A 23,951-nucleotide genomic window follows, 5' to 3' on the forward strand; every position below is an offset into this window, starting at 1 on the left:
CCATTGCGGTGATCATGATGTTGATGTTGCATTGAGTGATGTGGATATGAGCTCTCCTAGCTCGAAACAAAAGACCGAGATTGATAGCTTGAACGAGAAGTTGCTGAAGGCAGAGTGTCAAATCAAATACTTAGAGCAGCGCAATAAACAGTTAGAGGACGAGCACACGCTTATAGAGCTGCAACGAATCCGTGAAGACCATAGGTTGGCATGTAAAAGACCGGGCGATTTGACACCTGTTGCACGGCAATTTGTGCTTGAGAAGGTCAACTGACATTTGGAGGGGTTGTTGGCGAAGGCCAATAGAGACAAAGACTTGCTTCGTCACATGAAGAATCATTACTGGGCTCGCATGCATGTTTGTAAAGCAAAAATGAAAATTTTGCAAAGGAGGTTGAGCAAAGCACTAAAACGGCGAAAGAGGCTAGATCCGCTTCGAGTTTTGGCCGAGGCTTCGCTGGCTGAGCATGACACATGATGGAGGGTCTTCGCTCCGAATTTGAGCAAATTCGGAGAAAATTTTGTCATTTCGAAATTTTTGGTCTCAAAAAACAGTTTTTTCCGCTCAATGGGTAGCGCGCCCGCGCGCTCGCTTTTGATTGGGGCACTTGCTGGAGAAAAACCTTATATTTTTGGGTTTGTCATGATGAAATATACATGCTCAGTTATTTCCAAGGCATTTCATCAAGTTCTGGATGATCAAAAGGCCTAAAAACACCATGAAAACCACCTTGCTGCCACCTTTTGCAACAGCAAGAAGTACTTCTGGGAGAATGCAATTTTGGAGGGGCAAATGAGCTCCAAATTCGAAAATTCCACTTGGGTTGGAAAGTAGACATCCAAGGCTTTCCAACGAGCTATCATGAGCTCAATTTGGATGTCAGGAAGTGCCACAAAAACAGGCTGAAAGGTGCGCTACGCATTGGGGTTTTTGGTCCAGTTTTCATCCTCCAGCTCAGGAATTCGACCAATTTTCACCAGTTTCACTCCTTGATGTGATTTTTGACCCAACATGATTCGATTTGATGTATGTAAGGTAACATGGCACCTATCTACCTTCTTCTAGATGATTCATTCACAAATTAGCAAACAATTAATGTAATGAATCAGTTTCCTTCTTTTTAGAGGCAGGTTGTTTTGGTCACCTAAATTCCTGCTCCATGTTTAGAATTTGTTGAAACTGCTCTTAGAAGGAGGAGCTCGACCCCTAGAGGGTAGGGAATGAGGTTAGTTTGATCTATATATGTAAATTTTCATTCAGTAGCACAGGTTGGACTCTTGGGAAGATTTTGGACACTATTGTACATATTTTTTCACATTTGGGCTAAGGAAAGATCAGAGATTTTGCAGCACCTGTTGGGATCCTTGTGGCTTTGTGTGTTGATGGTGTGTTTCTTTCTGTAATTGTAAGTTGTTAATGTGTATCATTTTCCTTCTTTCATCTTCTGCAATTGAACAAATGAAGTGTTAAGGTAGAATCCATAGATTGTTATGCTCTGCCTTTAAGTTTGTTTGATTTTCTATGTTTTCGTCAATTTGAAGAGGATCCAAATTCTCTTTGCCCTCTTCAACTCCTTGTCAATCTGATCTGTCCATACACTTGATCAAAAGGCATCAAGACTATTGCCTACCTCGCCCCAACTCGATCTCTGCAAAAATCTGACCTCAATCCCCGCACCCAAAATTGGTTTTCCCATTTCTCCAACAAAAACTCAAAACTCTAAATCAAAACTTTCCTATCTCTTTACTAGCCTAAAATCAGTATTAAATTTGAGTCATCTCACCCCCTTTGAAGACCTTTTGCCGAGATAGACCCGGAGAGAGCCCTCTCCTGTCCTCGTAGGGCTAGCTACGAGGCTGAGCGTGGTTTGATGTTGCCTCGAGTTTTGCTTTCCTCAGCCTGAGGCAAATTCGAGAGTTAACAGCTGCCACGTCCTGGTTCTTCCCCTTCTTCTTCTTCTTCTTCTCCGGACACACAACTGCATAGTGTCCCATCATTTGACAATTCCAACACTTCAGCTTGGAATAGTCCTTCTGTGTATTCCCTTGTTTACCTTTACCTTTGCCTTTGCCCCCACCACTGCTTGTGGAAGCTTGCTTCTTCCCTTTGCCTTTCTTGCCCCTGCCACCAGTGCTACATCCTCATCCTGCTCAACTGGCTTGGCTGCCCCAAGCTGACCTTTCCTGATCTCTGTCTGAATGCAATCATCCCAAAACCTCTCCCATGTGGGAAGGGTCTCACGTGCACAAACCCCATCAGCAAAGTTCAACCATGAACGGGGGAGGCCATTCAATGCAATCCGCACCAACTCAGTGGGTGGAATGGCCTCTCCAATCGCTACCAACTCATCTCTCACATTAGTAATCTTTGTGAGATATCTAGCTGCACTATCATTACCCATCTTAATGTTCTTCAGCTTCTCCTTCAGGACCATCTTCTGATTCTCATTGGTACTTTGGTAGAGATTGGACAATGCTGTCCACATCTCATGGGCATTGCTCTTTCCTCTCACATGAGGAATGCAATGGTCTTTGATTCCGTCTAGAATCAACCTCTTACCCTTGTTCTTTTTATTATAAGCTGTCAACTGAGTAGCATTAGTAGGCACAACAACAGGGTTCTGTGTGGTATGCACCATGATATCCCAGACTTCTGCCTCCTCAAAGATACTCTGCATTCTCTCCTTCCAAACGTTGTAATTTGTATGCCCATCCAGCCTATCCTCCACCCTCAATCCCAATGACATCCTGCTGTCCTAAAACTGAAAAATAGCACTGTTGTAGTAAAGATAAAACTGTTGTTTATGAAAAAAATCAGCTTGCTGGAATTTTCTGAGTGAAAAATCAGCTGCTGTAATTTTTCCTTTTGCTGTCCCAAACTGTCCTTCAGCACTCAATCTCTGATACCATGTAGAAATTTCTCATTTCCCACCTCGGTTTTCAGTTTCTCCTTATTTCTCCCATATAGTTAAATGCCCTTTCCCATAGCCATACATTTAACAAGCTGGAAAACGATAAATTCGCAGAAAACACAAATTCTGGAAATTTTACAGAATGCTGGAAATTGCAGAAATAAAAATCAACAGTAATAAACAGCCATTAAAACACATTTAAACACTGAGATTTTTGGTCAAGGTGACTTTGGAAAAACCCCCTACAACTCTTGGGAAAAACCAGTTTGAGAGCTCTTCTTTATTTCTAGAAAATGCCTTTTTACAGTAAGAGAAATATTCAGCAAAAATTAGCAAGCAAACTTTTACAACTTATCTCAGCCTTGCTGAAACGCCGCCCTGCTGAAACTCCGCTGTACAGACTTGCTGAAACTCCGCCCTATTGAAACTCCGCTGCTAAAACTCCGCTCTGCTGAAGCTCCACAGCTCACTGTCCAGAAATTTCCCTTGCTCTCTTGCTCTCCTTCTCTCAATCTGATCATGAAAAAATTAATGACCTTTTCCTCCTTTAATCTAACCCCAAGTGACTTTTGGGTGATTCAAGTGACTTTTGGGTGATCCCTAAATCCAATGGCTGAAATAGATTGGGATCTAAGGCTAAGATTAAATGTTCATTTAAATCTCACTTTTTATTTTTTAATTCACCCCACTTTAATAAAGACCCACTTAGTCATTTATTTCCAAAGTCACTTTTCCTTTCTAATTTTTCATTGACTTTATAAAGGTCACTTTAAAATTAGACTTAGTAACTTTATCACTTAAAGTCACTTTTTAAAATTATAAAGTCACTTTAGGAGAAAAATTAAATTCTTTTGGACACTTTTCCCTAGGCCAAAGATCAAACCCTAAGGGAACCACCTGTCCTCCAGTACCAAATTTCAACAGATGACTACTGATAGTCATAGCAGAGGTTCAGAGAGAAGCCACAGCAGAAGAAAGATGAAGAAAGAGGATGCCAAGGCAAATGGCAAGAGGATGAGTCAAGAAGAGAGAAGCCACAGCAGAAGAAAGATGAAGAAAAAGGATGCCAAGGCAAATGGCAAGAGGATGAGTCAAGAAGAAATTGACAAGGAGATTGCAAAGTTAAAAGAACAACTCAATGCATTGAGGAGAAAACTTGAGGAAAGCCAGAGACCAGGTTGGGTCTTGAGGAAGAAGCCAGTGAAATGGCATGAAATGCAGAGAAGGCTACAGCAAATGCAAATGCAAGTGAAGTGGCTGATGGAAAAACTCAAGGAAGTTGAGTTAGAAATGGAAGAATCCATTTGTGAACCAGAACAGGGAGAAATTCTGGGAGAAACTTAAAATGAAGACTTGAAGACTGAAACTTGAGACGAAAAGGTCTGATGATTTTAAATCTAACAATTTGTGTATGTTTGCAGGTGAAACATGTGAAGGACAATTTGTTGATATTGTCATAAAAGAGAAAGAAGACAAGCAAAATCCAAATTTTGTTTTGGAAGAAGATGAGATAAATAGGTCTCATATGCAGTTGGAGAAAGATATCAAGCAACTAAGTGAAGGGCTTGAGGATCTTGAAGAGGAGACCATCGAAGGATTTCTGAGTAATAAAGAAAACTTGAAACAGCAAGAAGATATGATGGCTGAAGCATCAAGTGAGACCACAAAGTCTTATATCTTTAAAACTTATAGTTTGTGTATGATGGCAAGTATTGTAGGAGAAAAGCAACCTTTTGAAGATATCTTCAGAGGAGATGAAATGTCATGGAAATGAGGAATCAAGATTTTATTCTAATGAAGAATGAAGAAATATTGTCTCAAAAAGGTAATCAATTGAGTTTGATTAATGTTATTGATGAAAACAAAATGCAGGAGAATGTTAATGCAGATGGTGAGACAAGGATAACTCTGGGAGAAGAGTTACAAGGAGACAGCAAGGCAAAATGTACTGAAGAAGAAGGACATCTACTAAAAGATGTTAAAGAAGAAGAAGTCTATGAAAAAGACTTAGCAAATGGAGAAAGGACATCTGATGATCTATCCATAACAAAGGAAGGTTTTGTTGCAAATGCTGCAGGATTTGGCACAACTAAGCCACTTAAAGATGAGAGAAGGAGATTCTGTGAAAGAATTCAATCCATGGAACAGAGAAGTTAATTTGTTGGAGAAAGTGCTGAACAGTCATGATTCAATCATGAAAGAGGGTAAGGATGATAAGGAGACAGCAAGTAAAGCAAGAGTCAGCATAGGAGTCACAACAAGCGTTGAAGCAAGAGCAAGCAAACCAAAAGTTGGAGCAAGCAAAGTAGAAGTCAGCAAAGCAACCAAGGCAAAAGTTGAAGTAGGTAAAGAAAACCAGCAGCAGATTGAAGAATTAGTGGACAGCAACAACGACCTGAAACAAAAAGAAGAAGACAAACGTAAGAAAAAGAATATGGATCAGTCCAAAGATGTATTGGAAACAAAGATTGAAGAAATGTGGCAACTGATGATGAAGCAGTTCAAATGGAGGAAAATGGTAGCAGCAAGAAGCAAGATCAATCAAAGTTTGAACCTGATTGACAAGAAGAAGAAAATGGAGCAAAAGACAGCAGAAGTGCAACAGCAACAAGGGAACAAAGCATGTGGACAGTTACAGAACAAAGTGTGGGATCGAGGAAGACAAAGACCATAAGGCACATGATCAAGAGATCATGAATATTTTCTACTTTGGGAGTCTAATGCGGGAGCATTAAACCCAAGAGGAAATCACTGTAATTAAGTAGACATAGGGGGGCATGTATTTTTAGGAAGTAGTTTTCCTAAATGATAAATTAATGTAATTTGGACCTTTAAGTGATTTAATTAGATATGTGAGAGAAATTGTAAGTGCTCTTGAATAAATGAGGACATGAGTGGGAGTAATGACAAAAGGGTTCAAATCAAATGTAACTCTTAAACAGTTCCATGATTCGAGGAACTAAGGAGATCCTTTAGGAATTAATTGAACCTAGAAGTGGACATAGAGGACCGAGAGGATTTAGGAGTTCAGTAGATATAGGAGTCGAACCAGGATAGTTCAACAAAACTCCTAGCATATATGTAAGCCTACAGGCAGAGTCAAAGGAGAGGCCACGATATTGAAGAACAAGCCTTTGAGAGACAAAGAAGTCTCAGTTGTAACCATTTGTTTATTCTTTGATATACAGAAGTTTATTCCTGACTGTGTAAGTGTGTGAAATGAGTGTTTATGAATGCATTTCATGTGAGTTCATAGGTTTTGTACATGGTTGCAAACAGAATTTTAAAGGATACGCAGAGGCACAAAATGAGTCAGAGGAATCATAGAAGGATCATTGAATCCAGTTGAAGGGTCCGAGGAAGCTCTAGAGGAATGGTGAACTGAGAATTCGATGAGTTAAGTTCAAGGGAAGCAGGAGAGCAGAAGGGTCGAAACTTTGAAGAAACTCAAAAACCATAGAAATCCGAGGAAATGGCATAAAATTTAGTTTAAGTGGAAGAACAAAGAAGTGAAGAGGGATGCTCAGGAGCCGTTTGATCACAAGGATCAACGGTCCAGATGATGTCGTGAGGAAAAGGGCGAAGCATCACATCGGCGGAATTATTTATAAATATTAAGTCTCGCAAACCAAAATCCAATTTACACTAAAATTTAGTGCAAAACACAGTCGGAATTAAGTTCCAGACTTGAAATCCTATAAAGAGCAGTTTATAACCTTATCGTCTCTGGAGAACTGGTCGGATCGACGATTTGAAGTGGTAAGGGTTCCGACCATAGAGGGAGCGATTGCAATAGAGCAATAGATCCAGGACCGTCGGATCGAGAATCGAAATCGACGGCCCAGATCTGATTGCTTATCACATATCGAGAGGTCAAAGGCTAACAGTTATGAATGTTGCGATAGTGCAATACGATGGAACACCAATACGCCGATAACGATGAAGCCGATCGGCGATCAGAGATCGACATGATCGCTTATCGGACTTCAGAAGATTGACGCAGCGGAAAGTTGATACAGAAGGCAGATTCGATGGATCTATAGTGGCGAATGTATACGATTTGAAATCCAGCTATGTATGAGTCAGAGCGGGATTTCAACATGTTTCTTTGTATTTGCGTTGAAGTGATGCAGCCTGGTACTAAAGGAAAAGTCATATATCGGGTCAGAAGGTGGTGAGGCATATATGCAAATATGACCTGTGAAGATCCCGATTACAATTGCGTTAGAGGTAGCCTTGGTATGTGTGCAGTGACCATACGAAGGGCGGAAGGTATGTTTACGTGTGTAATTTCCTTTGTAAATCAATTATAAAGGATTTAGCGCCAATATGCAATTTTGTGTGTGTATATATATATATATAACCAAGGTTATGAGAGGTGGTTATGTATATGCGATCAAGGGGATATGTAAAGGTGTTGAAGGGTTTTTAATTCCCGATAGAAGGATTTAGAATGAAGACTTTAATAGTCATAAACAAAGGCTTGAACCCTGTTTAAAAGTCCCAATATAGAGGTTTTGGCAGGGTGATTGGTTCCGATACAAAGGAACTGTTATAGTGGGTGAAATGAAAACTTTTTGATACGCAGAAAAATATATATATAAATATGTATTAATGAATAATTGACTGAAGATGATTGTTTACAGTGGGGGTTCCTGGCTTATATACCGCCATGGGCACCCTTTGGGGAAAGGGCATGATCTTATGATCGTGCCCTTTCGTCTAATTAACCTAAAATTAAATAATAACTTATTTTTTACATAACATTGCCTTCCTCTCAAAAGAATGCTTTGTCCTCAAAGCATATGTAACGACGGATGTTGTTGACAAAATGATTCATTCTCCCAAGAAGCGTCTTCTTCGGGTAAGTCCTTCCACTTGATCAGATATTCCTTGATTGTACGATGTCAAAGCTTTCTTTCTCTAGTAGAAGAAATACCTTCTAGTTCTAGAATGACCCTTCCCTCATCATCCAGGGATGGAAGCGTTGTTTGCGCTGATTGATTGTTGCCTAGTGCCCTTTTAAGGCAAGATACATGGAAGACGGTGTGAACACAACTTGTCTCTGGAAGGCTTAAACCATACGCAATCTTTTTGTTGATCTGATAAGGTCCATAGAACTTTGGTGCCAATTTGTTTTTTCCTTTCTATTTTAAGGATAATTGTTTGTATGGTTGGAGCTTAACAAACACCCATTCTCCGACTTCAAACTCTCTTTCGGTTCTGTTACGGTCTGCTTGTTGCTTCATACGATTCCTTGCATTATTCAAGTTTTCTTTTAATATTTGGACGATTTTTTGGGTTTCTTCTAGTTGATCTTTAACAGCAGGTAGATTTGTCTGGACAACAACTAGATCCTTCCATTTTGGGAGTTCATACCCATATAAAGCTTGAAATGGCGTCATTTTTGTTGACATATGATAAGTGGAATTATACCACCACTCAGCGAGATGTAACCAATTAGAAATGTTATTTGCAAATATGACCAATGAAGAGTCATTAGAGATACAAGATCTAATACGGAAGCATGAAAAAGTATTTCAAGACCTACCATTGAAGATGCCGCCTAATAGGGAAATTGAGCATACACTAGAAGTCAAGGCAGGGTCAGACCCCGTCAACATCAAGCCATATCGATATCCACATCACCAAAAAACGAAAATTGAGAGATTAATCCAAGACCTTTTAAAGTGTGGGATCATCTCGAAAAGTAAAAGTCCTTACGCTGCTCCAGTGGTATTGGTAAGAAAGAAGGATGGTTCATTCAGGCTATGCATTGATTATAGAGGATTAAACAAAATAACAATCAAAAACAAGTTCCCAATTCCCTTTATCGACGAAATGTTGGATGAGCTACATGGCGCAAAGTACTTCTCAAAATTGGACTTAAGATCAGGCTACTATCAAATTAGAATCAGATTGGAAGACATACCAAAAACGGCATTCCAAACACACGAAGGTCACTATGAATTTAAAGTAATGTCGTTTGGATTAACCAATGCACCAGCAACGTTTCAAGCAACTATGAACGAATTATTTCGTCCACATCTTAGGAAGTTTGTATTAGTATTCTTTGACGATATTCTAATTTACAGTAAAACTTGGAAGGAGCACTTGCAACATCTGGACAAAGTTCTTACACTACTTAAAGAACATCAATTTTACGCAAAAAAATCCAAATGCACCTTTGGAAAGGAAGAAGTAGAATACCTTGGACACATTATATCCCATGAAGGTGTAAAGGTGGACCCTAATAAAATCAAAGCTATAAAAGAATGGACCAAACCTATCAATATATCCAAGCTAAGAGGGTTCTTAGGTTTGACTGGATATTACCGAAGATTTATTAAAAACTATGCACATATAATTGCACCTCTGACAAATCTTTTAAAGAAGAATTCGTTTCTATGGGATGAGGAAGCAGCAAGGTGTTTTGAAAAATTAAAGGAAATTATGTCTAATGCTCTCGTATTAGCAACACCAGATTTCTAAACCATTTATCATTGAGTGTGATGCTTCCGATTTAGGTATAGGTGCAGTATTAATGCAACAAGGACATCTAATAGCTTTTGAAAGTAAGAAGCTCAACAAAAGAGAACGCCTCAAATCCACATTCAACAAAGAGATGCTCGCTATCATGCACGCACTAGCTAAGTGGAGGTAATATCTTCTAGGAAGTAAGTTTTCCATTCGAACAGACCACGACAATCTCCAGCATCTCCTTCAACAAAAAACACTTTCAGAAGAACAACAAAAATGGATTGAAAAAATTATCGCCTTTGACTTGGAAATACTACATAATAGAGGTAAAGACAATGTAGTAGCAGATGCCCAATCCAGGAAAGATGAAGAACCAACACTACTTGCAATTTTGGATGTTGTTCCTAAGTGGCTTAACGAAATTCGAAGTGAGTATGCCAAGGATCAAGAATTAACGGCAATAATCAATAACCCTCCCAACAACTCAAAATTTGAGTGGAAGAATGATATCCTATGGTACAAGGGAAGAATCTATCTAAATACAAATTCCAAGTTTAAATTTAAGATACTCAAGAAATCACATGACTCACTGTCAACTTGAGTGGAAGAATGATATCCTATGGTACAAGGGAAGAATCTATCTAAATACAAATTCCAAGTTTAAATTTAAGATACTCAAGGAATCACATGACTCACCGTCAGCTGGACATGTAGGATTCTTTAAGACTTACTACAATGCACATCAATCCTTCTTTTGGAAGGGAATGAATCGCGATATTCAGAAGTATGTAGCAGAATGTGACACATGTCAAAGAAATAAAAGTGAAAATATTACAACACCGGGATTACTTCACCCTTTAAACATTCCAAATCAGAAATGGGAAGGAATCTCGATGGACTTTATCAAAGGATTACCAGTATTTGAAGGCAAGGACAAGATTTTCGTAGTAGTTGACAGACTCACCAAATATGCTCACTTTATGGCAATAAAGAAATCATACTCAACAAAAGAAATTGCTGAAATATTTTGCAAAAATATATATAAGTTACACGGTTTTCCAAAAGTCATTGTGAGTGATAGAGATGCCAAGTTCAAGGGTAATCTCTGGAAATAATTGTTCAACCATATAGGAACCTACCTAAATATGAGTTCCGCTTATCACCCTCAAACAGATGGCCAAACAGAGGTTGTCAATAAATGTTTGGAGGCCTACCTACGTTGCTACGCTACAGAAAAACAAAATAAGTGGGCTCAATGGTTACATATTGCTGAGTGGTGGTATAATTCCACTTATCATACATCAGCAAAAATAACGCCATTTCAAGCTTTATATGGGTATGAAACCCCGAAATGGAAGGATAAAGCTGTTGTCCAGACAAATCTCCTTGCTGTTAATGATCGACTGGAAGAAACCCAAAAAATCGTCCAAATATTAAAAGAACTTGAATAATGCAAGGAAACGTATGAAGCAACAAGTAGACCGTAACAGAACCGAAAGAGAGTTTGAAGTCGAAGAATGGGTGTTTGTCAAGCTCCAACCATACAAACAATTATCCTTAAAACAGAAAGGAAAAAATAAATTGGCACCAAAGTTCTATGGACCTTATCAGATCAACAAAAAGATTAGCCAAGTTGCGTATGGTTTAAGCCTTCCAGAGACAAGTTGTGTTCACAACGTCTTCCATGTATCCTACCTTAAAAGGGCACTAGGCAACAATCAATCAGCGCAAACAACGCTTCCATCCCTGGATGATGAGGGAAGGGTCATTCTAGAACCAGAAGGTATGTTATCTACTAGAGAAAGAAAGCTTCGACAACGTACAATCAAGGAATATCTAATCAAGTGGAAGGACTTACCCGAAGAAGACGCTTCTTGGGAGAACGAATCATTTTGTCAACAACATCCGTTGTTACGTATGCTTTGTCCTCAAAGCATTCTTTCGAGAGGAAGACAATGTTATGTAAAACATTAGTTATTATTTAATTTTAGGTTAATTAGACGAAAGGGCACGATCATAAGATCATGCCCTTTCATCTAAATAACCTAAAATTAAATACTAACTAATTTTTTACATAACAAAGGGCCTTAACCATTCATGGTTTGAATTTTTGACTCCTTTGAAGAGTTAAACCCCTGGGACAGATGCATTTATGCAAATTCTTGCATACTGTGGGTATGTGCGGGGGTATCCCTGGCATCAAAAGGAAAGGCGTATCATCCACTTGACTAAGAAAGAAGCAAACCAAGCACAGAAGAAAGGAGACCTAAATTAGCCTCTCTATCCCACACATGCGAAGTTGCAGCTAGTGCATAAAGGTCGAAAAACATAGGCCTGCAGTAAAGGCCGAAATTTGTTGTTGGGGGTCAAAGTTGCAGAACGTTGTTTGGGTCGAAGTTGCAAAAGTTGTTGAAGTTGCTAGAACAATTTCATTGAAGGTTGACTTGGTCTTGGAGGGGTCTAGGTCTTGGGTCTAAAGGTCTTGGAATTTGTCATTTGAAGATTCTATAAGAAGAGAAGAATTTCTTGTGGGTTTTCCTCTCTAGAGAGTTTTGGCCATGGCTAGCAACCTATATCTTGTGTCCATTTGTACTATTGATCTTCATTGTGTCCATTTGTACTATTGATCTTCATGTTTTGATAGTTGTTTGAAGATAAGAACACTATAATAATCAAGAGAAGAAGAAGCTAATTATAAACCCTACAAGTTGAAGTAAAGTACATCACAAGCAGTTATCAAGTTAAGAGAAATCACATATAATCTAGTTGCCCTAGATTTCTTAACACCCACAACAAACATTTTTTGCTAGATCATGGATGATTGCAAACTTATGACAATAGAGAATCTTCTAAAAGAGCAATCCAAGGACCCTCATGGCATGTCTTATGTTGCACTGAAGAGGAATCCATATAGCATCTCTTCTTTGAATGTAGCTTCTCTAGTTAGGTTTGGTCAAATGCTTTTGTTGACCTCAGTCTCCATTCGCACAAGCCCAATACACAAAAGGATATGGTTTTATTGTTGAGAAAAATTACAAAGAATCCTTCAAAAACAAAAACATCCTAAGGCAATTATGGGTTGTTCTTCCTAACTTTCTCTATTGGAGAATTTGGTTGGCTCAAAACAAGGCTATTTTCAATTAGGAGCTTTGTAACAGCGAAAGCAAAAAGCTTCCTCTCAAAAACATATTAATTCAAGATGCAATTGAAAGTTAACTCATCAATCATTGGACCAAGCCAAGGAAGAATGATTTTGACAATTCTCCTTCTCAGCTCAATCCATAAATTCAAGCATTTTTAAGCTAAACAATAGTATCTAATGTCATCTTTGATTTAATAAGCAAGACTTCCCAGAGTGGAGAGCCAAGCAAAGATCCCACATTCTTTTCTTCGATGGAACATATAAAGGAACCCAAGGGTGGTAGGTGTAAAGGGATCATATTAGATCCTAAAGGAACAACAGAAATATCATTTGCTTGGGGCCTAGGAATATCCACAAACAATCAAGCCAAGGCTTATGTAATATCCTAGGAGAATTTTTGCCCTAGGGTTTCAAATTTCCTTTTTGCTTGCTCAATTGTGAGACAAACAAGCAGTATAAAAGGATTCCAAAATAATTTAACAACAATGTAACATCACTATTCATTCAGTGAATAATATCAACGTTTATCCAATCCACAATACCACTGCCATCCAATCAACAATACCACCGTTCAACCATTCTTCAACCAAATCAATAAATTTCCAGTCCAACCAAAATGTAGCCAATGAACAGTTTACACCTAACTACTAACTACTAATAATTCAGGACTACCAGTACAAGTCCGCAAATTACAGCTACTATTTTTCTTGCAGATTCTAGTCAGAGGACTTAAGGAAGTAACCTGAGTCTGAGGTCTGCTTTAGGAAAACCAATGCCAAGTTTAAGAACTCATCCATAGCTTATCTCAGAACTGGTACTATCTCCAAGGGAATTTTGTCTGCCACAACCTCGACCCAAGCCCTAAAATCAGACTTCAAGGAAGGCCTGACTCCTTTTGTTGAGCTCTAGAACCCGCAGATCAACCCATGTTTTACACCCCAGCCTTCAGAGATATGACATCCAGCTCCAAGAAGGTTAAGGCCTACTGTAAAATGGCCTAAACTTACAAGGATTCGGCCCTCAAACAGAAAGGGAATTATTTCACTGCTCAATGTTATAATTCTGATCTCAGAAATTACGTCTAACAGAGGAAAACTTCCTCAGAACCCTTTATACTCAGTTACAAGACCCGCACTCTATTCCAAGACTTCGGATCTGTGGAAATTGGCTTTAGGAAACCCTTTGTATTAATCATCAGGTAGCAAATGATATTATTGTCCTCAAAAAATGCCCAGTTTGCTATAGGACCCCACAAAATCCTTAAAAAAACTCAGAATACCAGCCCTAGATGTCTCAGATCCTATCTCAGACATGGGGTTTTGGTGCTTCAGATTCCAAAAGGCCTCGGCTACTACAGGAGGATTTCAGGGGTACTTCGTTCTTGCCAGCCTTAGGGATTGTGGCCTGCTTCAGACGAATAGCCACCAAGATTTGGCCACCAGTACTATGACCTGCCCAGGTAATTAGCTTCTGAAGAATTCCTCCAACCTCCTCAGATTTGTCTTGAGATACCTCATGTTACTTGTAAGAAGAATCAGTGTGCCAGAACAAAGAAACCAATAGAAAAGATAAAGAAGGGTGACTAAGTAGGGTGGGATCACCTCTACTGAAATCAGTCCAAGAGAAAAGGGGTCTTAAACCCTCAAAGCCTCAGGCTCAAAGAAGAACAGACAAAATGATCCACACCCATGATGCCTCAAGTGCTTCTAAGCCTCTTCTATTTATAGATTTCCATGAGGGGGGTTCTCTATAATTAATTGATTGATGTTCACACCAAGCCCCAACTTTGGGCTTTTTTTGCCCCAGCTGATACTTGTCCAACATTGGGTATTTTGGAATTTCCAATTTATCGAGGACTATAGCCTACGGGGATCAATAGGCTACTTCGTCCCTTGGGCCAATTAATCCCTCAGGGACATTCCAACTTATGCTCTTCTTCAAGGACTCATCATTGCTAAGGAATCCAAGATACAATCATTGATCATCATCAAAAATTCAAGTGTAATTATAAATTCAATGGCTTTGAAATCAATTCCAATAAACAACAAGCTCATCTTGATCATAGCCCAAAACGACAATGAGATTTGTAAGCCTATTGAACTCTTCTCTATGGCTTCCTATTGGCAAGGTAGAACAATGATGCAGCCCAGATTTGGAGTTTGCAATGACACCTAGAACATTCTCAAGCATTCTAAAATTCAATAAGAAAGAGTTCCTCTATTCCTCTAGTTCATTTTTTGGAAATTTGATCAATAGGTTCCCATATTTGGATTTTACCATTGATAACTTCCAAAGGGTGTTTATTTCTGGAATATTTTTGGAGTATGGTCTTCGGAGAGTTTTATTGGGTCCTGGGTTTTATGCAATGCCTCTCGTTTCTCTTCTCTTTCATGGCACCTGATTAGGCTCTGAGTGTTCAGAATTTGTTCCTCAATGGTCTGGTCTTTCAATGCATGAAACATGCTTCTCTGGGTTTAAGGGTCTAGAAGTGTTGGTAATATTAATCTGGGCTACAGAAAGTTCTAGAGACATAATGCATTGGTTATATTGCTGGTAGGATTGTGCAGCAAAATAATTCCCCTGTGCCAAGGATAGTTCTATTCGGATTGGATACAATTTAGCTCCGCCATCATCTGTTTCAGTTTTAGAAACAAAAGACTGCAGGGACCTTCAGGAGATTCATAGAGGTTTAATAAGACATGATGAGTCTCTCCAATGCAACTAGTCATCTCTATTCTCTGCAACCTCCAATGTTCACAAGCAAAAACACCAATGCACTATTCAAAATGCAACAATCATGAATCTCAGTCTATTCAGATTGGATACAATTTAGCTCAGACACTCCCTGTTTCAGTTTTAGAAATTCAAATAATATACTACAGGGACCTTCAGGAGATTTGTATAGCTTTACGAAGACATGATCAGTATATCCAATGCAACTAGTCATCTCTATCCCCTGTGACCCCCAAGGTTCACAAGAACGAACACCAGTGCACTATTCAAAATGCAACAATCATGAATCTCTTGGTCCAACAAACACAGAAAATCAATGTTCTAGAAGCAGAGTGCAGCATGTTAAGGGACATGGTCATCAACCTTGGCAAAGACCTCATTCCACTCTCAAACTCTATAGAAGAAAACTGAAAAAGTCAAGAAGGAGGAGACAGTCCATCAACTGAAATATGACATGGAAATGGAACAGCAGAATTCCCTCCCCTCCAACGTAGGCCAGTAGGAAAATTTCAACCATCGCCTGTTTCACTAATATCTTATGTTTCCAAACCAATTAGAATACAAAGTATCTTTTTTAAGTTTATTGTAAGGATTACCTAGCATGTAATATTTATAGACATTCACAAATCTCTTTATCTGGCTCAACAGAGCCACCAATTTTGTATGAAAACTCCATATCAGTACTTTTGGTATGCTATGGTGTTTAGCTCTGCTACAGCAATGTTCATATATTATTTTCCGGTTTCAGTTTAAAAAATAAAAAGACCAAAGAATTGGAAAATCACGCAAACCTCTCCTCATAAAATAATAAAAGGGAGCTTGAATTGTAGTCGGTGAACTTGTCAACGATACTAATCAGGGTATAAAACAGTTTATCTTTTTTCCCAAACACATACACAAAGTGTCTTGGAATGCAGCACATTCAAATTTCAGGGAAACTTTAAAATTATAGGTGAGGATATTATAATTTGTATATTTTCATTCGGTTCATCTATTCATTCATGGATAAATAAGACTAAATGGTGAACTGGTAGAAGGCATTGCTCTTGGGTTCAAGCCTCTCCCGTGTTAAATCAATTTGTACTGGATTAAAAATATTTACAAGTCTTAATACTGGGTTAAAGATATTTATGTGTTTTATGAATGAATAAATGAGATGAAATAGTGAAACGATAAAAATCATTGTTCTTGCTTAGGAGAGGTGTAATGTTAAAATCTCTCCCAAGTTGAAGTAATTTTGCGCTGGGTAATATAGCCTTAGGTTCATTACTCGATAATCAACTAAAACCTATGAAATTAAATTTTTGAAGATTTAAAACCCTAAATAAGCGATATTGTTCAGTGTTATCTTTACCCGACTCCGATCTGCCCGGGGTGCGTATCTGGATACAACTTTGTTCAATATTTGGAGCTTAACGTTGCGGTCGGCATTCAAATACTGAGGAGGAAGAAAGCGCTCCAACGCACTGAAGAGAGCCGGATGGTAATCGGACTGCACGTCTTCATAGCAGTCTGATCTATGATCCAAATTGGGGTCCTTGCGCAACCTTGTCATGGAATTATTTCCGCCTCTCTCTCCCTCGCAGTGTTCCTCCTCCTCCTGCGCCAACGCGGGAGCTTTATCAGAAGAACCATTGGACTTTGATGCACTCGATTTTTTCCTGCCGGTCCTCGGAGCATCCTGTGCCATTGCAATCGCTCGGGATCTAAATCAAATACTGCGACTGCAACAAGGAAATTAATTTCAAATTCTGTAAACCAAGGACTCCGAGAAACCCTTAAACCACTGGGATGCGGGTGCTGTGAGAAGCAATAAGCATGGAAGCGCCCACTACGTCTGGTACAGGAAGAAATTATATTACGGTTGACAGATGACCAAATTGGTAGGGAAAACGGAAATCCCAACCGCCATCGAAGAGTAAACGTTTATATTAAATAATTACAAATTTTTTCATGTCGGAGAAGGGGGAGTAGCAAGAAGGTCGGACAACTATACCAAATATATAAATACGATATTCTGATGAGCCGTCAACCCGGGCTCAATTTCGCTCGCCAGCCAAAAATCTTTGGAATTTTTTTTTAAATCTGACATTAGGAATGTTTAAATTTTTTTTATGAGGGTGGAAATAACGGTTTATGATAGTAGGTTCAACCATTGGAATACCCACAATCTTTTTTACGAAGGTGGAAATAACTGTTTATGATAGTGGAATACCCAAAAATCTTTTTTTACGACTGTGGAAATAACTGTTTATGATAGTGGAATACCCAAAATCGGTGGAAATAACTGTTTATAATGGTGGAATATCCAAAATCTTCTGTGACAGTGGAAATAAATTTAACATTTGGATTATTCTAAATTTAAAATTTTGAAGTTTGAGAATTGTAATTTAGATTTTTTTTATTTATTAAATTTTAATCAAAATTTTTATTTTTATTTTTGGGTAAAATTTGTTTTTAAAATTAAAAGGGTAGAGTATGTATGCTTTAATAGATTAGAAGTCAAATCATTGTGTGGATGTAGGTCTCTTGTCCCACAAATAAAAGGGTCTTATACACCAATTTGATGTCTAGCTTGGCCGTGACTTTAAAAATGGATAATAATAATAATAATAATTACATTACACTATTTTGATGAAAACTCATAACAGTACACTATTTTGATGAAAACTCATAACAATACATTATTTCGATGAAAGCTCATCACTTGAAAACAAAAGATACTAGGAAATACAAGGCTTTATACTTGGAGACATGTTATATATATTACAAGGTAAATACTTGTAGCATTTTTTATATAGTACAAGGTAAATATTTGGGATAAAAATATTATTTGGTAAATATATTTTATTACATGCACAAATAAATGTATTTATTTTGGAATAAAATTATTAAAATTTTGATTTAATTATTAATATATGGTATTCATTTAATTTTAATAAAATATTTGTTCTCAATCTAGTAGTCTTGTTTGAAAGCTAATACAAATATTTATTTCAAAAAAAAAAAAAAAAAAAACCTTTACAGAATATCCACAAAATGTTTGTAATAATAATCATAGTAATGAATGGAGGGTTGAGATTTCTTTCCAAGATAGTTATGTTATTTTTTATTTTTCAATTTAATTTTATTAAATTAAATTAAAATTAATTGTACAAAAATATTTTGAGTTTGAACGGTAAAATGAGTTATTGTTTTCTGGGCATGTATATTGGCCATAGTATTGTATCCAAGTTTATTCACATATTAAGAATCTTCATAATAAATGGGTTCAATTATTATGGGTTCAATTGGTGGTTAAGAATCTTGGTACGTGTTTAACCGGGTTCAATCTTGGTGGTTAAGAAACTTTTTACGTGTTTAAATGGGTTCAAACTGCGGATGGCTCATTAAATCAATGATATATATATATATATATATATATATAAAGCTTGTGATTTCAATAAATTTCTCCCGATTTTAGATAAATTAGACCGGAAAAACCCATGGGAAAAGCTTCCAAAAAGTCTCACTAAAGACAACTCTTTTAATTTATAACATTTTTCTAGTTATTATTATTCTTATACATATAAGATATATATAAAAGAGACAAATGTCATTTGGAGATATCTTAGGTGGTCATATTATCCTCATCATTCTCTCATCCTGAAGATGGATCCCACTTGGGATTCGAAACGTCGATTCAAAAATGATAAAACTGTGGATTCTCCGGTCAATTATTCAAAAGATCCTCTCTATTGTTAAGCCAAGAGAGTAATTCCACGAACTAATTGTATTTTTGCATTAAGAGAGAACATGGATATATACAAGGAAAATGAGACTATTGGGATTCATCTCTCAGTGTCCCTTCATCTTCCAATTTCCTTTGTTTTGTTGTTAACAATATTTACATGGATTTTCCTAATCCCAAAGATTAGGTGTCAACATTCCCTCCCATAACCTGAAGGGATGTTGGTGAGTCCAAGCATCATTATTGATCTAAAAGACTCATTTTACAACTTGGTGATGTGTAAGCTTGTCCGTCCATCTGTGCTCAACATTTTTGAACTAAAAATAAACTACTCTCTAAATAGAAAAGTAATGTCAGCGATAATAAAAACAAAGACTAATATGGTATAATATAATATAATTTCATAGTTAGTTTCGTATGACATAATATAATTTCATGTAAATAAATTAGAAGTAGAAAAAATGTGTGAGTAAGATGTTTAAACCTTATATTTTACAAAAATATTTCAACAAGGGATTTTTTTTAACTAATTTGAATATCTAAGTTAATTAAATTATGTGGATATCAATTTATTTACACATTGTATTTTGTACTCTAAAAGAAGTTTTCACTTGAAGAAATTTGATCCCTCTCAGCGCATGTTAGATCCACAGTTAGATGGATCTTGGCTGGTGAATATTTCAAACTTTTCTCTAAATCCAAACGCTTTGGTGAAGATATTTGCAATCTGCTCATTTGGGGAACAATGTCATAGATGGATAGCCTTGGTCTCAACATGATGTTGAATCAGATGATACTTTGTATTGATGTGCCTGGTTTAATCATGGAAACTTTGGGTTCTTGGCCAACTTTATTGCAGAAGTGTTATCAATCAAAAGACAATTTGAATGCACTTGTTTCTCCTGCAAATCTTCCAAAAAAATTCTGAGCCACACAATTTCCTTCGTTACTTCAGTTGTTGCCACAAATTTTGCCTCAGTTGTGGAACCTTTTAGAACTGATTGTTTTCGTGACCTCCATGAAGTAGCTCTTGATCCAAGACTCGTAACATAACCTGAAGTGGATACTTCAGTTTCTTTATCTCCATCAAAATATGAATCAGAGTATCTAATCAAGTTGAAGTCATCCACCTATGTATACTTGAGTCCAAAGTCTTGATTTCCCTTCAAGTACTTTAGAACTCTTTTTGCAGTAGACCAATGACCCTCACAAGGCTTTTGCATAAACCTAGAGAGGATTCCAACAACAAATGAAATGTATGGTCTAGTAGTGGTCATGTAGTTGAGACTTCCTACAAGTTGTTTGTACTTTGTTGCATCCTCAAATTCTTTTCCTTCAGTGGATGTGAACTTTAAATTCTGTTCCATTGGAGTAGTCAAAGGATTGCAGTCAATCATGCCAAACATGTTCAGCAGATCTCCAATGTATTTTTTTTAGAGAGGAATCTAAACTTCAGAGGTTGGGTTACTTCAATACAAAGATAGTAGTGAACATAGCCCAAATATGTCATTTCAAAACCTTTCATTGGTTCTTTTTTTATGGATGCAATGTAATTCTCATTGTTCTTTGTCATCAAAAAATCATCTACATACACCACAAGATATTCAATTGTTTTGCCAACTTTCTTGACAAACAAAGTTGCATCATCAAAATCATAGTGTTTAAAATTGAGTTTTAGAAGATGCTTAGTCAATTTCTCGTACCAGGCTCACGGTGTTTGCTCGAGGCCATACAAGGATTTTACATGGTTACATATTTTGTGTTCCCGACCTTTCACAACAAATCCCTTTGATTGGGATATAAAAACATTCTCTTTCATATCTCCATTCAAGAAAGCATTTTTTACATCCATTTGATGGACTTTCCAATTGTTCTGAGTTGCCAAGGCAAAGAGTGTCTGGATGGTAACCCATTTTGTTGTGGGGGAGAAAGTCTCCTCATAATCAACTTCTTTCTTCTATGCAAAACCTTTTGCCACAAGCTTGTATTTATGCTTGTCAAGTGAGCCATCTACTTTACACTTGTCCTTGAAGACCCACTTGCAACCAATTGGTTTGGTTCCCAATGGAGGATCAACCAACTTCCAGGTGACATTCTTTATCAAAGCATCATATTTTTTTGCATCGCTTCTTTCCATTCATCATGAGAAACAATTTCTTTGAAGGAAGTTGGTTCAAAATTTGTAGACAAATATAGTTCACAATCATAAGAAACATCCATATCAACAAGTGAATCAATATCATCTACAACGCCTCCATTTTTCTAGTTGAGCTTCTTGTTCCTATCTTTCCAACCTCATCAGGACGAACACTTTCAAGTGTCTTTGTGAGCCAATTTGGAGGACCTTTCTAAGATGGCCCAGGATACTCAGTTGACTGAGATAGGGCTGAATCAAGATTTAGCCTCCCAATTCTCTCAATGACGTCACTCATAGTGTCATCTTGATTAGTGGTTGGAGCTTCATGCAGGGGAGATAATGCTTCAAAAGGAGATTCTATAGATTGATCCAGTATAGGGATCCCCTTTTCAAGATGTGGAATCTCAAACTCTTGAAAAGGCTTTGCATGTTTGAATTTATCCAAGCGATCAAGTTGTCGCTCAACAACATTGCTAGTCTTGGAAGATTCAAGAAAGATCAGATCTCTAGATATTATAAACTTCTTATTCACTTCATTATAGAGACGGTGTGCTTTAGAGGTATTTGAGTACCCCAATAAGATACATTTGCAACTCCTTGCACCGAGTTTGCTTCTTTGCTCCTTAGGCATCAAGACATAACAGGTGGAGCCAAAAACCTTGAGATGTCTTACCGGAGGAATGTGGCCATACCAAATTTCATAAGGAGTCTTGTTTTTTATAGCATGAGATGGACACCTATTCTTAATATACACAACACATAGAACTACATTAACCCAAAACATCAGCTTAACATTTTTGAAAAACGTCATCGACTTATCCCGTATTTAAGATTGTCTTGTTCATTCTTTCAACTACTCCATTATGTTGGGGATTATAAGACACGGTTGTTTGATGTTTGATCCCATGCTGGTGAAGATAGTTTTCAAATACATTTGAAGTATATTATTTTCCATTATTAGTATGAATAAAGCCAATATGAAATTGTGCATCATTTTCAATCCATGCATGAAAGTTCTTGAATGTTTGAAAAGATTCAGATTTGTTCTTCAATAAATAAACCCAACACATTCTAGTGTAGTCATCAATAAATGTCATCATATATTTATTACCATTTGCAGAAGGAACAAGCATTGGGCCAAATAAATCAAAATGAATGAGTTCAAACTTTCTATGTGCTCTCGAATGAGAATCATGAAATGATTGTTTGTTGTGCTTTCCTAAGATACAAGCATCACATTGCTTAAGTTTCCTAGGAATAGTTGGTAAACCAACAACGCCATTTTCCTTCTACAAATAAAGGTTGTCATAGTTCAAGTGTCCAAATCTAGCATGCCATAAAAGACTTGATAAAATTGTACCTTGGTCCTTCATCATATTGAGAACTGTATGAAAACTTTTGTATAGAAGCAGAGGTTCCTTGCGGCTTCAATAATATTTCTTCTTCTATCCCAATCACGACAAGTAAGTGATCTGATTCTTTTTTTACCTCGACCTTGCCATTAAATATGTGAATGGAGTGTCCTTGCTGGAGCATGTGGACCAAAGACAACAAGTTTCTCCTCAACTTTAAGATGTATAGAACATCATGTAGAAGAAAGTCTAAAAAGACCGGGTAATTTGAGCCTGATGGGTCCAAGCCCCGATGGCTTGAGTTTTGACTTGTTTACATAGTAGACTACTTCATCAACATTTCTGATGCTAAAGCAAGAGGGTCATCATTTTTCAACTCAAGATTGAACAAATTTGCAGAAGGAACAAGCATTGGGCCAAATAAATCAGAATGAATGAGTTCAAACTTTCTATGTGCTCTCGAATGAGAATCATGAAATGATTGTTTGTTGTGCTTTCCTAAGATACAAGCATCACATTGCTTAAGTTTCCTAGGAATAATTGGTAAACCAATAACGCCATTTTCCTTCTACAAATAAAGGTTGTCATAGTTCAAGTGTCCAAATCTAGCATGCCATAAAAGACTTGATAAAATTGTACCTTGGTCCTTCATCATAATGAGAATTGTATGAAAACTTTTGTGTAGAAGCAGAGGTTCCTTGCGGCTTCAATAATATTTCTTCTTCTATCCCAATCACGACAAGTAAGTGATCTGATGCTTTTTTTACCTCGACCTTGCCATTAAATATGTGAATGGAGTGTCCTTGCTTGCACATGTGGACCAAAGACAAAGTTTCTCCTCAACTTTAAGAGGTATAGAACATCATGTAGAAGAAATTCAAGAAAGACCGGGTAGTTTGAGCCTGATGAGTCCAAGCCCCAATGGCTTGAGTTTTGACTTGTTTACATAGTAGACAACTCCATCAACATTTTTGATGTTAAAGCAAGAGGGTCATCATTTTTCAACTCAAGATTGAACAAATTGATCATCAATTGAACAACTTCAAGCTGAGAGTGTGAGTCATATAATTCCTTTAACTTCTTTGAAGCTTCAAGTGCATTTGAAAATGGCGAAATATGACGACTCACCTCTTCATTTATTGACACTGCAATTAAGGCATAGGTATTGTTGTTCTTGTTTTCCCAAATGGAAAGATCATTGTCTGAAGTAGGCTCTTCATGTGCATTGTCTCCTTATCCTTCCTAAACTCCTTTCCAAAGTTCATTGAAAATTCGGGTGTGTTTTATGTTCCTAAACCACTCATGATAGTTATATTTGCGAGAGAAAAATACTCCCACAATAGAGATTAGTGAATACATCATATAATCTAATCTATGACCAAAATAATTATAATAATCACAACAAAAAACTTGATATATTTGTAATAAAATTGACTAACTATATTTTCAAAAATCATTAATTAAA

At 37.3% G+C, this 23,951-nt stretch overlaps 1 protein-coding gene across 5 annotated transcripts in view; it reads right to left on the reverse strand.

Annotated features, from left to right (window-relative positions):
• The window catches only part of LOC149231330 (2-oxoglutarate and iron-dependent oxygenase domain-containing protein CP2-like), a 186,222-nt gene extending 168,855 nt beyond the window's left edge, over positions 1–17,367 (reverse strand). For 2 of the 5 annotated variants that reach the window (XR_016248057.1, XM_089379178.1), the window contains exon 1: positions 16,622–17,362. Coding sequence is in view for 3 of the 5 variants with exons in the window: in XM_089379178.1 (XP_089235304.1) it covers positions 16,622–16,957 (336 nt within the window). In the remaining 2 variants the exon portion in view is untranslated. Of the gene's footprint in view, positions 1–16,621 lie in introns of all 5 variants that reach the window. The other 3 variants (XR_016248058.1, XM_089379179.1, XM_089379180.1) reach the window with 2 other exon arrangements.
• Between the last annotated feature and the right edge of the window lie 6,584 nt (positions 17,368–23,951).

This window comes from Pinus tabuliformis, chromosome J (genome assembly GCF_031772625.1).
Source record: "Pinus tabuliformis cultivar Carrire ecotype Pingquan chromosome J, CPIR1, whole genome shotgun sequence".
Taxonomy (NCBI): domain Eukaryota; kingdom Viridiplantae; phylum Streptophyta; class Pinopsida; order Pinales; family Pinaceae; genus Pinus; species Pinus tabuliformis.